The following is a 13391-nucleotide window of genomic DNA, read 5'->3' as shown; positions in this document are numbered from 1 at the left end:
ATTCTCAGAGCTGGAAGTGTTTGGTTTTTCAAAATGTTTAATGATGGCCCCAATTAATGAGATAATTGTAAATATTTATACATATATAGAGATCTATATACATTCACATCTCCACCTGTTCTTCAATATAATGATCAGGAGTGTAAGTTTCCACCCAGCTCAGAGGTTCTCAACTTTGGGATTACTGGGGAGTTTTTTAAAAAAAATACTAATGACTGGGTTCCACCCACAGAAGTTCTACTGTAATTGGTCTGGACAACCTAGACATCAGGAAGTTTAAATGTACCCCATTTAAATGATTTAAGGATCACCTTATTTATCTAGTCAAAGACCAAAAGAAATACTGATTTAGACAAGTAAGGGGAACCACTTTATGCTTTCATTTAAAGGTAAACTAGTCTCCTAACATCTTTTCTCAAAATCACAACACTAACTTGAAGCTAACCAATCAGACTTTACATTTAAGTGTTCAACAAACCAGTGTCATTTTTGAAAAGTGGAGGATTACCCTTCCTTAGGCTTCCTTAGCAGAACATGCTAGACTTAATTTTTTTCTTAGTGACATGGCAAATTTATTAAACATTTTCCCCCACATCGTTCACATGACTCAGTTTTATTGAATTTATAAAATTACTACAATAAACAAGCAGAATTGTCATAACAAAAATATAAATATACACCTTTTAGAATTTGGAAGAGAAAAAAAGAATACCCACAAAATAAGCATACATATATTTTAAAATGAAGTTTATTCCCCTCCCTTTTGGGAATAAAAATCCTATTCTGAAGGTGCTTTAAAATTAAAGTGCTTGGTGATATCCATATTTGCTATTAGATTACTAAGTTTATTTCATGGCTAGCTCGTCTACCAATTCCAATATTTCCAATTTATTTTTCTTCTAAAGTTACAAATTTTTCATTTAAATACCCACAAACTGTTGTTGCAAATATTATATGTATTACTTATAGCTAATCAAAAACAAAGACATTTAAAAGGCAAAAAGAAATTCATGTGCTTATGTTTTTAATAATATTTATACACAACAAAGAAAATATTTAAAGCAAGCAAGGACATTTTTCTAATGTTTATTTATGTTTAGGTTAAGATAATAATTGGTGTGCAAATGTGAATAAGAAATAGTATTCAACTAGCTAACTAAAAAAGTGAAGTTTTTAAGAAAGCCAATTATAGTTAAGATAATTTATTTAAGCTATTAAATAATAAAACAGTGAGCTTTAAGTGCACTTAAGAATTAAAAGGTGAAATAATGTAAAAAAAAAACCATTTAGAAAGCAAAGATAAATATTAGAAACACGGTATTCAGTGAGTAGTCAAATGAATACTAACTAAAGAAAGTTTTTAAAGCGGTAAATAAATGAATAAGCTACCATAAATTAAATGGTAACAGCCCCTTTGGACTCACCGCCATACCCAAGTGATTCTTTTCTTTTCCAAAATAATACACCAAATAGAGAGATATCAAAGAGTCATTTTTGAGGACTCTAGAATCATCAAAACTGGAGAGAAAAAAAGTGAAGAAAAAGGGAAAGGTAAAAAGAATAGGAAAAAATCATGACTTGCTTTTTGGCAAATTATAAAGTGCTTAGAAATTTACTTTTTAATATCCAACCATGATTTCTTGTACGTTCTTCAGAGCAGGTTGAAGCAGGATAATACACAGAATTTTGAAAACCAGAAAGAAAAAAACATGTAGTATGGAAAGCAGAGGATAAAAACAAAAAATCAAAGCTACACAACAGAAAACCCTTCATTTCTTCATTTTTTCTAGAGCAAGCTACTTACTTAATATACTTGAAGTGTTAAAAAAAAAAAATCACCTAAAACTATATCTACTCACATCATACTCCCCCCAAAAAAGAAAATATCTATAGGAGTGAAATCCCCAAAGATGACAAATGCAAACATCATAGTAGAGGATGCCATATGTACCAAAAAGGACTGTTATGAGACCAAAAATGGTAGGTCATTGGTATATTTTTACCAGGCTTCCAAACTCAAGTCACTTTCAAGGACATCATGTGGCCAACATGGCCTGATTTACAAAAGCAAGAAATAAAAGTTGTAACCTGAGCATTTTCTGCCCCAAAGTCGTGGCCTATATTAATAAAACACAGCAAGGAAAAATAAGGGCAACTTATCTCTAAGGAGGTCTGCTACTTAGGCAAAACCACAAAAAAACAAATGAACTGAAACTCTTCTCTCAAGTGATGACCAAGGATGATCTAAACATGAAAGGTGACTTACACAAAGCACTGATATGCTATTGAATTTCACTTACGAAATTCATACTGTTAGAAAATAGTATTGGCACTTTATTTTTTTCCTGAGCATTATGTCAAGGTTGCAAAGGCTTTCAAATTCATAAAGGCACTGCTAGTAAGTGAATTATATACATTACTTATGCATACATATACACTTGGCCCGAATAAAGAGATGATGAGTTATGTTTGTTTCTATTTTCTATTTTTAAAATATTCATATAGTTAAATACATCCTACTTAGAGAGTAGAAACTGAAAACAGGGAATCAATTATGAGTCGTTTGTGTTTATTGTGAGTGCTTAAAAAAATAAAATCTGGCAAAGTTACACCAAGCCTACACCATAATCATTGCCCTATGTTCTCAATGACAGAAATCCTCGCCACCATTCCTCACACCTTTTACCAAGCTCATGATACATATCATTAACCAAATAGGTACATCACTCTCTGCTGATTCTACCTTCTACTTCAGAATCTCAAAACCAAAACTAATTGATCCAGTTGACATGGAAAGGGAAAATTTTTAAAAAGAAAAAAAGGTTGCCATCTACTGTTACACTGCTAAACCACAGATATATATTATCATAAACTTTTCTCTAGTCAATTATTAAAAAATGAGAAAACAAAAAAGAAATAATAAAGTTAAATGAGAGTTGTATTCTAAGGTTTCATCCAAGATGGGGCATAATGAAAAAGGGCTATGAACTATCACCTGAGTATGCCAATTCTGAAGGCAAGATGAAACTCTTGATAACCTAGCAACCCCAAGTTCCACAGGAAAAAGTCACCATATAGAAATCTCCTATTTACTCAAGTTCAGAGTTAATTTTGGTGGTAAGATTTAAGAGGTATTCACTGAATGCTTATTTACCATGTAAATTTGTCAAATGACATTTTTAATCACATGGACATGTATAAGTTCATTTACAGAAATCTGGATGCTTAACCCTTACTATCTCTAGGCCACTCTTTTGATTGCTGCCAAACAAACAAAAACACAACTCTCTATTTTGACCAAGCTGTGGTAATTTCTATAGCAAAACTCTTTCATCCTTTGCAGCTAACCTTTTAAAATTAACTGTAAAATTAAATATAAAGCTGTTGAGTCTCAAAACAAAAGGACTCCAAGTTGCATTGTCCACAACCAAGAAAACATGCATAATACACTCATACTCACACTCACAATTAAAGAAAAGCACTAGAAACTTCAGCATTCTCTTTTAAAGAAAAATGCTCTATTCTATCTAGAAAAACGTAATCAATTCATAGAAAATAAAAGAGCTAGAACAGTTGTCTGGCCAACAATGGCAGGGGTCAGAATTGCTCAACTGTCATGCACAAAATATATTCAAGTAAAGCAACAGAGTTACCTCCTACTACAGGCTGCATAACGTAAGTGTGCATAACATAACTGTTTATTCAATTGCCTGCTGTTAATGAGCTAATCCAAACTAGTGAAAATGAGGATCTCCACAAAATCTAAGTCAACACACAGGAACAAGGCCTAGAAGAGTCTATCCCAGAAAAGAGTGGTTACACTCTCCTGGGGGAGAGAATGTTCAGGTGAATTTTGGTTTATTTATATTGCCTAAATTATTATTTAATAAAGAATATATCATCAAGTATTGCTTTGAAAAATTAAGAAGAGAGGTGGGAAATACCCAGTTTTCTGAGAATATTAAGACCAAGTGCTGGAAGAGAAGGGAATGGTTCAGATGAGACTGAAATGTTTTCCTAGAACATTCCCTTTCATTACCCAAGATTCACCATTATTCATTCCTAAACTGCTTCATCTCATCCACATAATGACTTCTACCTCTAATATCAGGAAAGGCCAGGAAAAAAAGGAGAGTGTAAGTACATAGCTCCTGCTGGATCTAGATCCCTTCCTGACACCGTTCTCTCCTATGTTCCTAACTATTCCATCCTATCAAATCATGTAATATATGTTATATTGAAATAAAAGTGGGCACAGTCTTTGTGCTAAACTTTTTAAAAGACAGGGAATATCAACAACATTCTCCTTCTACCCTGACAGAATAAAACTGAGGAGAAAATTTTTTTCAGTCATATATTTTATTCATCTTTGATATTGGGAGTACATGAAAATTACCCCTCATTGATATCAAGGAACTGCTTAATGAGTAAACACCACCCCCTGTACTTTAATTCATTTGGTTTATCTATAGCAATTAATCAAAACTTAATCTACCCCACACTAAATTTTGGGTTTTGTTGGTAAGTTCTGGATTAGCATTCATTCACCAACCAATACTAGTCCAAAAAAATGAAGGTGTAGGAACTAAAATATTAAATCAAGAGGTAATTCAAACACTTAGAATTTTAGGATATAATAATCATCTATAATATTAATTCTAACCAATCACATGTTAATCCTGTTTTTGTGCATCTTGGTTGGTCTTGTATTCTTATACTTTAATATCTCAATTATGAGGTTAAAATGAGGTCAACCACTTGGCCTATAGTAAATGTTTTTGAAATATTTTACTCATAAAAAGGAAGAAAGAAAGGGAGAGAGGGAGGAAAGAAGGAAGAAAGGGAAGGAAGGAAAAAAAGAAGGAAGACTGGGGGAAGGAGAACATATTGAAGGGTAGAAAGGACAAATTCTATCCTATGAAAAGATACTAGATAATTACTGATTTGGGGGAAGATATAAAGCATAAGAACTCTAAAGATGCGCACATCAAAATTCTGTAGAGATATCAAAGCAGACAGTAAGAGGATGCAATAAAGACTATAATAGTGGCCTCCAAGGAAGCGGGGAGATACCAGAGTTAAGCCAATAGCAGGCTTTCTTTTATGTTAGATACAACTACTACCTGTTTTCCTCTGTTTTATTTGCAAAGAGGTTTAGTTACACTAAACAACTGGCTATTCCTTGTATAAAAAATTCTAGTCTGTGGAGATATTGATATTTACAGCCATGTGTCACAACATGGGATTCTACTTCAGTGAGAAAGAATGAAAATGTCCCTAGAGATGAAAATCCCCTTCCCCAAGGACACAGGTCAGTGTCCATAAAAAAAGTAATGCATCACCTACCCCCTTTCACTTCTAAGAACTGAATCTGATTATGTACTCCCTTAATCCAAACATAAGAAGATACTTAAAATATCTTAAAGAAAGGAATTTTAAAACCTAGGCTCAGAGTAACTTCTACATAGAACAAATGATTTTACTTTTAGATGTTAACATAAAAAAAAACAATCTGAAGGAGAATATTTAAAAAATTGAAAACAGAATTTAAACATTCTCCAAGATATTCTAATTATACAATAAATTAAACTTTTACCTACTGAATAAATGCACGCATTTTGCTTTGTGTACATGCACAACATTTTCTGAAAGGGATACAACCATTCACAAGAAGGCTATGGATGCAAAGACTGCAATATACTATTTCTCTATTCCTGTAATCTATATGGTCAAAAAAATTATTATACCTATAAGCTGCAGGTAAGGCATAACAAATATCATCTCCATAACTTTATACCTCATATTTAGATGATAAGAACAAAACATAGTACCAATAAAGCTTAAAAACACATCTAAATTATATTCTTCATCAAACATTTAGAGTAACTACTAGATTGGATTTCTTAAGGCTTTAACATTTCTCAAAAAAATAACACTGAACACTCATGTGAAGTAGTAAGGTCAATATTATCAACATTATTTTTCCCAGATATTAATTATTCCTATGGCAAAACATCTTCATTCAAGTCTAAATGGGCTACTGAATTCAGAGTGATAGTAGTGACATTAATAGTGATAATAACTATTCATAATAAAGAATCCTTATTTAAAACATACTGTGTACAGGCACTATTCTAGGTGTTTTTGTGTATTGATTCTTCAACTCATCACAGCTTTATGAGGTAGGTACTATAGTAAAAAGCGTGGGAATTAAAAATTACTACCATGGAAAGAATGAATTGCAAAATACTAAAGAAATTTTATTTCCTACACACTATTAGAATTCAAATCCAGACTTTCAGTTAAACATGATGGGCTGACCACATGAATTTATTTCCTCAACATCCAAAACCCCACCAAAAAGACACTTAAGGAATATAAATGGGATTAATTCACAAAGACAAAGAGAACAGAATACAAAGCCAAGAGATCTCAACAATTTCTAAGGACAGAAGCCAGGAGGAGGTATGTAACTAACCTAGCAGCGTGGAGGAGGTTGAAGCCTAAGCACCAGAGGGAGGAGCAACAAATATACCAAACCCCTGGTAAGTGCAAACTTTGAAGCATTAGTATTGTAGAAGACAGAAGGGAGGTACAGAGCTGAAATGAGGATTAGAAGTCTATACAAAAAGCAACTGGACCCCTGGTCCTCTCCCTTGCTCTCCACAGTGGTCAACCACCTTCTCCTGCTATCCACAGGAAAACTGAACCTGAAGGTCACAAATTATAGAGGACCAGGTATGAAGGAATCTGAAAATACAGCATCATATAAACTGTGGTGTTCTCAGACATCTTCTCCTAAACTATTTCCAGAACCCAACTTTTTAGAGAAATTGACACCAAAGAAAAGATTTGAAATTCAGGGATCCTAACAGAAAAGGCTAGTCCTCTGCTCCACGGCCCTGACAACTGATAGAACAGCCCAACCATAAAGGCCTATGAAATTAGCTTTGTAACACAACTAACCTGAACGAATGATCTCTCCAAATTTCCAAGGAAGCCTTCAGAAAAGAGTACAACACAAATAAAAAGCAGGAGTATGGGGAAAATAGAAACAATGCAAGAAAGAGGAAAGACATAATAAAAACCCCATTATTTTATCCTCAAGGAGATGAAAAGCAGACACTGAACCTATAAAATAAAAATAGGGTTTTATGAAAAATAACAAAGTAAAAAGATCTCTTTGAAATCTAAATGTAGAAAACTCAACTGAAGAGCCAAAGGGTAACAAAAACAACCAAAATAATACAACTGAAGCAGCAACTGGAGAGAAAAGACTTTTTAAATTAGAGTATCAATCTGGGAATCTGGGAAGTTCAAAGCTCAAGTAACAGAATTCTAGAAAGATACGGCAGAGAAAATAATCAAAGAAACAATGCACAAAAAATTCCTAGAATCAAAGCAGTCAAATCTACTGAGAGACTCCACCAAGTCAAGTACTCATTAAAATGAATGAATAAAGACAGATAGACATTATAAAATATTAAGGTGTTTGTAAAGAGAAGCTCCTAAACGCTTTCAGAGAGTAAAAACAGGAAGGGTGTCAGAATTCTCACAGTAAAATCACATGCTGAAAGAGAGTGACACATTGCCTTTAAAACTGAGGGAAAATTATTTTTCACAGACTTCAAACCACCAAACTGATCAAGAGCAGAGACATTTTCAGACTCAGAAAGTCTCAAAATCTGGACCTCCAGTGAATCTTTCCAGGAAGCTATTGTGCAGGAGCTTTGGCAAAAAGAATTTTTAAAAAATAGGTAGCAAATCAAGAAAAAAGAAATCACAGTATTGACTAAACAGGAGATCCAACATGAGACTAAATCACAATACATAGACAGGAACAGGCCTGAAGAGTGGACAGTCCGAATGGCAGAAGAGAGATTGTGGAAGAAATACTGCCCCTAGAGGGCACCAAAAAAAGGAATCGGTAAGATTATCTGATGTTTTTGAGGATTTGTGGTTTTGGATTATCACTGTGAGAGGTATATAAACTAAGCAAAATTTACAATTGGGCAATTATAACTCTAGGAAAAATAGGCTTCTAGTAGAAAGTAAATAATGATAGTCATGTAGTTTGTCAGTGAACAATATTTGTATCTATTGATTTAAACAAAAAGTTTTGTGAATATCATCTATATTGGAAGGGGAAGGGGAAGAAAATTAGGAGAGGTGGGGATATAAAAAAGTAAATCCTGCCTACCATAAAAGGAATTCAATAAATGCTTTCTGAAACTGATTAAATCAAGAAAAAGTAGTACCATTTTTAAAAAGGAAGGTAAACACCAGAGTAAACCATTAAAAGTGCATCTCTTCGGGATTCTAAATTGCTCTTTTCGTTTTACTTTTTTAACTATGTGAATGAATTACTTTAATAAAAGAGTTAATTTAAAAAAAAAAAAAAGAATTTAAACTTACAAATTCAGCATACAGAAAGAGGACTGGGGAACCAAAAAGACAAGAAACTGTAGCCCTATCTACCAGCTATCAAGTACCTACCATGTACTTACCCAGCAGAACTCTTAAAGAGAGACCACCTTAAAGAAACTCCTATAGCCTAACAGGGCTTCCCTTCAGGCCAGGACACTCATACACCAAAACACAACAGCAAGACTCAAATGACATAGAGGTACCTCATTAAATAAAGGAAGAACTAGCAGAGTTCAAATTAATGATGCAATAATACTAACATAACAGCACTCTAGTATTAACATACCACAAAGACATACTTCCCGAGGTTTTATGATGATTTCTAAATTTCTAAGTGTAATGTCTAGTAAAAAAAACTGTAATTCAGGGTCATAGGTTCCAGGGCATCTGTAGAAATAAAGATGCTTTATCTCTTGCCTTGGAATTGAAGTTTAGCAATAGCATTCATTTCTGGACTTATCTTGATTGAAGATAACACAATAACCCAATATAATGTAACAAAATTCAAATTTAGTTCAGTTACAAAACAATTCTTATCAAGGTCCCTCTAATCATGGATGAATGTGATGCCCCCACAAGAGGGACCAGGCACTTCAAACGTAAAGCAAGCACTAGTTTTGCTTAGAAGACCATTGACACATCAAACGTTTCCAGATTTCTCGATAACCTCATGTCCTGGACAAAGCAAGAAAGAGTCAACCAATAACTATATATTATAGAAAACCCTGACAAGCTAAAATTCTTACAAAATTGTTATTATTCGGTTCATCTTTACCTTAAAATTCGGAAGTCAGGCACACTTAATACATGGGATTCCTCAAAATACAAGGTTTCCTTATTCTTCAGAAGTTGCTTCCTGCTATCTACTGATCAAAAACCTAGATATGTATCAGGTGTCACCACACCTGTATTCCCAGCTACTCCAGAGATTGAAGCAGAAGGACTGCTTGAGCCCACATTGGAGACCAGCATGGGCAACATAGCAGGACTCTGTCTAAAAAACAAAAAGAAAAAAGAAAAGAAAAGAAAAAAATCCAAAACCTACTTATAAATAAAGATATATCTATACCACTCCAAAAAATAAAAAAATTATTTCACAAATTACTTTGGTTCCTAAAGGAAAAAAAGTGGGTCCAAGTCACAATAAAAGTCATTCTGAGGGATATAGCACACCTGAGCACCTGTTTCAAGGGTGAAAAATAATACAAATTAGGAATGACTGCATTTTATTTTTAAAATATTTACAGAAAATTTCACAAACTTATCCATCTATAAAGTAATAGAAAATGGACTTGACTATTTCCTATGAATTCAAATCTTATTTTGTTAAAAAAAAAACCAAATGAACAAAAAAACTACCAGAAAAACTTTACCGGTAGCACCTTGACCTTCAAGGTCTCATCACTGTGCAAGTTCCTACCACCAAACAAAAAAACAACAAAACCTGACTATCTATTCAACATGGAAACTTGTCGCATTATCAATTTTTTTTCAATTAGACATGAAATACAACTTATGAGCAGGAAGATTCCACTGAACATAGAGGAGTCTATTTAAAATCACAAACGTGTTTAGTAGCATTTTATCTAAATACATGTTAATGTACATAGATCATTGATGTCATCTTATACTAAAGAAAGCCTATAATTACATATCTTATTTGAGTAAATACCAAATATTAATTCATTTAAAAAAAACTGCCACATAAACTTATAAGAGAAATTTAAAGGGAAATAATCCACACCATTCTAAGCTCACAGGCAACAAAAAGCTAAAAGTATACTTCATTGTGTATTTACCAGCAGGCCTGAACATACAAACAAAATCAAATCATAAAGAATATATTAACACTTAATAAAGACTACACAGAATATCAGTGAATGTAAAAAATACAATATATTATATGATGAGTTTGAATGCAAAAACCACATATTTATTAAACACATGATTAACTTAAAAACACCAAGCCAATTTGTTTTAAAGTGCTGCTCATCCAAAATCTTGGACAAAACTATCATCCCAAAGTGAATTAAAAAAAAAAAAAAATTACAAGGCAAACACTGACAATAGATATGGACAGGCACTATTAAACAAATGCTAATTGCTCTTTAAATAATGCCATTCTCAAGTGATACAGAACAGTCAACTTGACAGGATTCCTTTTTTTGTATAAATAGTCATAAATTAAAAATGTCTCTAGATATTCTGAAGAGCTGCAAACAATACCTTACAACAGCAGCTTAATGTCTATTTCAGGAAAAAAAAATTTAAAAAGCACTAAAATCCTCTTCCACTGAAAGTCATTTATTTCTCTGGTGTAAGTGAGCCAAGTCACTACAACATCATCCTCTTTTGTAGAACGATGTAAATAACAACATATACATATCTTAAATTTGGTAGGTCACAAAAGTTAGAAAGCAATCATCTTTGAGGAAACAAGAAAATAAATAAATAAAATTAAATACTTTAACCCAGCATTTGGTATTGACAAATCAGTAGTGTCAACTTCACATATGAAGGACAGCAGAGTCTGGTTTTTAAAGAATATTCAATATGTCATGTTATTTGGGCTAAAGATATTTAGAATAATAAGCATTTCCTTTTTTCTTAAAGAAATTTGATACAATCATCATCAAGCTGCTATTGTAACTTATTTTAAGCTGGGGTAAGGTGACCTTTTGGTCCATGGCACAAGTTACATATATCACACTTCAGTCAAACTGAAACCTTACAAGATTTCATGTGTATAAGCTACAATATACACTGACCAAGATGTCAGTCCCTCACAGTTTTTTAGAAAAATATCTACATTTGTCCTTATGGATGTCAAAATGTTACACCATCATTTATTTAAAAAAAAAAAAGAAATATGCACATTCATACTGTGAAGTTATTAGGAAAATACTCTTGCAAATAAACTATATAAAGATAAAATACACTTCAAAAGTATGTGGGTTGGTTTTTTGTTTGTTTGTTTTACAATATTCTATAAAGTGCAGAGAAATACTAAGTAAAGGGAAAAACTACTCCCTATAACAAGTTGATAACAGCAGCTTTTGCATAGCAATACTTAGAGGAAGTTGGACACTTCAGTTTCCTCAGGAAGAGAAGGATGGAAGAGAATCTTCCAATTCAGATTTTTTTTTGGTCATTAGTCTGCTTTCTTCAGGAATGGTTGCTGATGCCAAATCTCCATTAAGTGTATTTCTTGAACAGTGAACAGGTCCTATTAAGAAATTCATTAAAAGGTTAAACATCTTATCAGTATTAACTCCACACCTCTGTGAAAGAACATTCTAAATTTTCTTTTCTGGGACATGAAATTTCTTTAGCTTCCTATTAATATTTTGTTTGTTTAATAAAGAAATCTAACTTTTATACCATTGACAATTATATGGAGAATTCTCAGAGTTCATGAGATAAATTATGAAAATGAGGTACAAAGTTTTGATTTGTTCATTGCCAAAATCATAGTTGGCACATAATGGGTAGTCAATAAATACTTGCTGGATTAAATTTAACCTTCCTTAACTAATTATTGCTCTTTCAGTCGGACTATTTTAATACTGTTATTTCTTCCTTGTTTCTATGCAAAGAAACCAAGACCCAAAACAGGTTACCTGTCTTACCCAAGATCTATCTGGTAAGAGAACTAAGACTAAATTAAGGTCTACCTCTTCATGAGACTTTCTGAGCAAAGTTGACAAGGTACCTCATACTGAGAGTTCCCATCTTTCCACATGGAATGTACCTCAGAGAAATACCCCTGCAACTCTAAGAGGACACAGCTAAACACACTAGCATAGTCCTACTCCAGAATGGTTATTTTATACATATTGTTTGAATGTACAAGAAGACTTATTACTTTTCTAATTAAAAAAATTTAAAAACATAAGTAGTCATACATCACAAAAAGAACCACTGTGAATAAAGACTTCAAATGAAGACTGTCAAATGCAATGTATATGCTTTATAAGGAAGAGCGCTAATTCACTGTTTTGTCAACCAGCTGAAACACTAGTATTAGCATAAATAGAAAAATCTAAGGACAAAATTTCTGACCTTGTCAATTTAGAGAAGTTCTGAAAAAATGAGATATATGTACATATGTGTGTGTTTATGTGTGAGAGACTAGTTCTGTTACAGTCCTAACAGCTGAATTATGGAATCCTACATGTATTAAGGCATTTAAACCTAAATTTAAGAAAACCATTGTCAAAAAGTCAGCACCCAAGATGCTTAAAAGAGAAGGGAAGGGAGCTAAGAAAGAATGGCTAGTTTTATAAAAACTTATCAAAAGATTCTCTTTAAAATGCAAAAAGAAGTAGCATCTAGAAAAAAAGCAGAAGGCAGCACTCAGAAAATTCTCAGAAGCTCTGGATTGAAAGAGTTGTGTATAAAGGGCATAAAGAACAAGGAGAATCTGAATCCATATTACCTGCTTCAATGACACCTTTTTCACATAACCCAAACTGTTTAACTCTCCTCCTTCTCCTTTCTCTTCCAGGTCTTGATCAACTGGCCAGGAAAATTTTTTTCTTCTCTTCCCCTTCCCTACCCTCACCCCTTTTCCTTCTTTCATGTCTCCATTGTTCCAACTTAAAATGAAAATGGTGGTAAGTATAATGTTCTATGTCAATAAATAGGTTATTAGTTCTATTTTAAAGAAAGATGTCACTAACTTCTAAATATCTGAAAATGCCCCTTCAGAATTCCACTATCTGCATAAACTCTACATCCTCCTAAAACAAAGTCTGTTTAACTTCCTGGTTTAGTAAAACAGCTCTATCTTAATCAGTGTTTCCAACATAATCAAATACCAGAAATGCAATGACATGGTTTTTGTCCTACCCAGCCTGGTTATGACTTAGCTGGGTTGTTCTAGGCTATCTAAAGAATCTGACCACCATTTACTGTATCATTTCCTAAGAGATGTAAAATTAGTGTTCCAAACAAATGACTTA

The 13391-nt window shown here is 33.0% G+C and overlaps 1 protein-coding gene across 1 annotated transcript in view; it reads right to left on the bottom strand.

The window, feature by feature from the left end:
- Positions 1-594: 594 nt before the first annotated feature.
- Positions 595-13391, bottom strand: part of Plekha3 (pleckstrin homology domain containing A3) — a 34775-nt gene continuing 21978 nt past the window's right edge. Inside the window, exon 8 of the mRNA XM_047544130.1 lies at positions 595-11653. Coding sequence (XP_047400086.1) covers positions 11526-11653 — 128 coding nt within the window. The 3' untranslated portion in view covers positions 595-11525. The remainder of the gene's footprint in view (positions 11654-13391) is intronic.

Source organism: Sciurus carolinensis, chromosome 3 (genome assembly GCF_902686445.1).
Source record: "Sciurus carolinensis chromosome 3, mSciCar1.2, whole genome shotgun sequence".
Lineage (NCBI taxonomy): Eukaryota > Metazoa > Chordata > Mammalia > Rodentia > Sciuridae > Sciurus > Sciurus carolinensis.
This window is presented reverse-complemented; position numbering and strand designations above follow the sequence as displayed.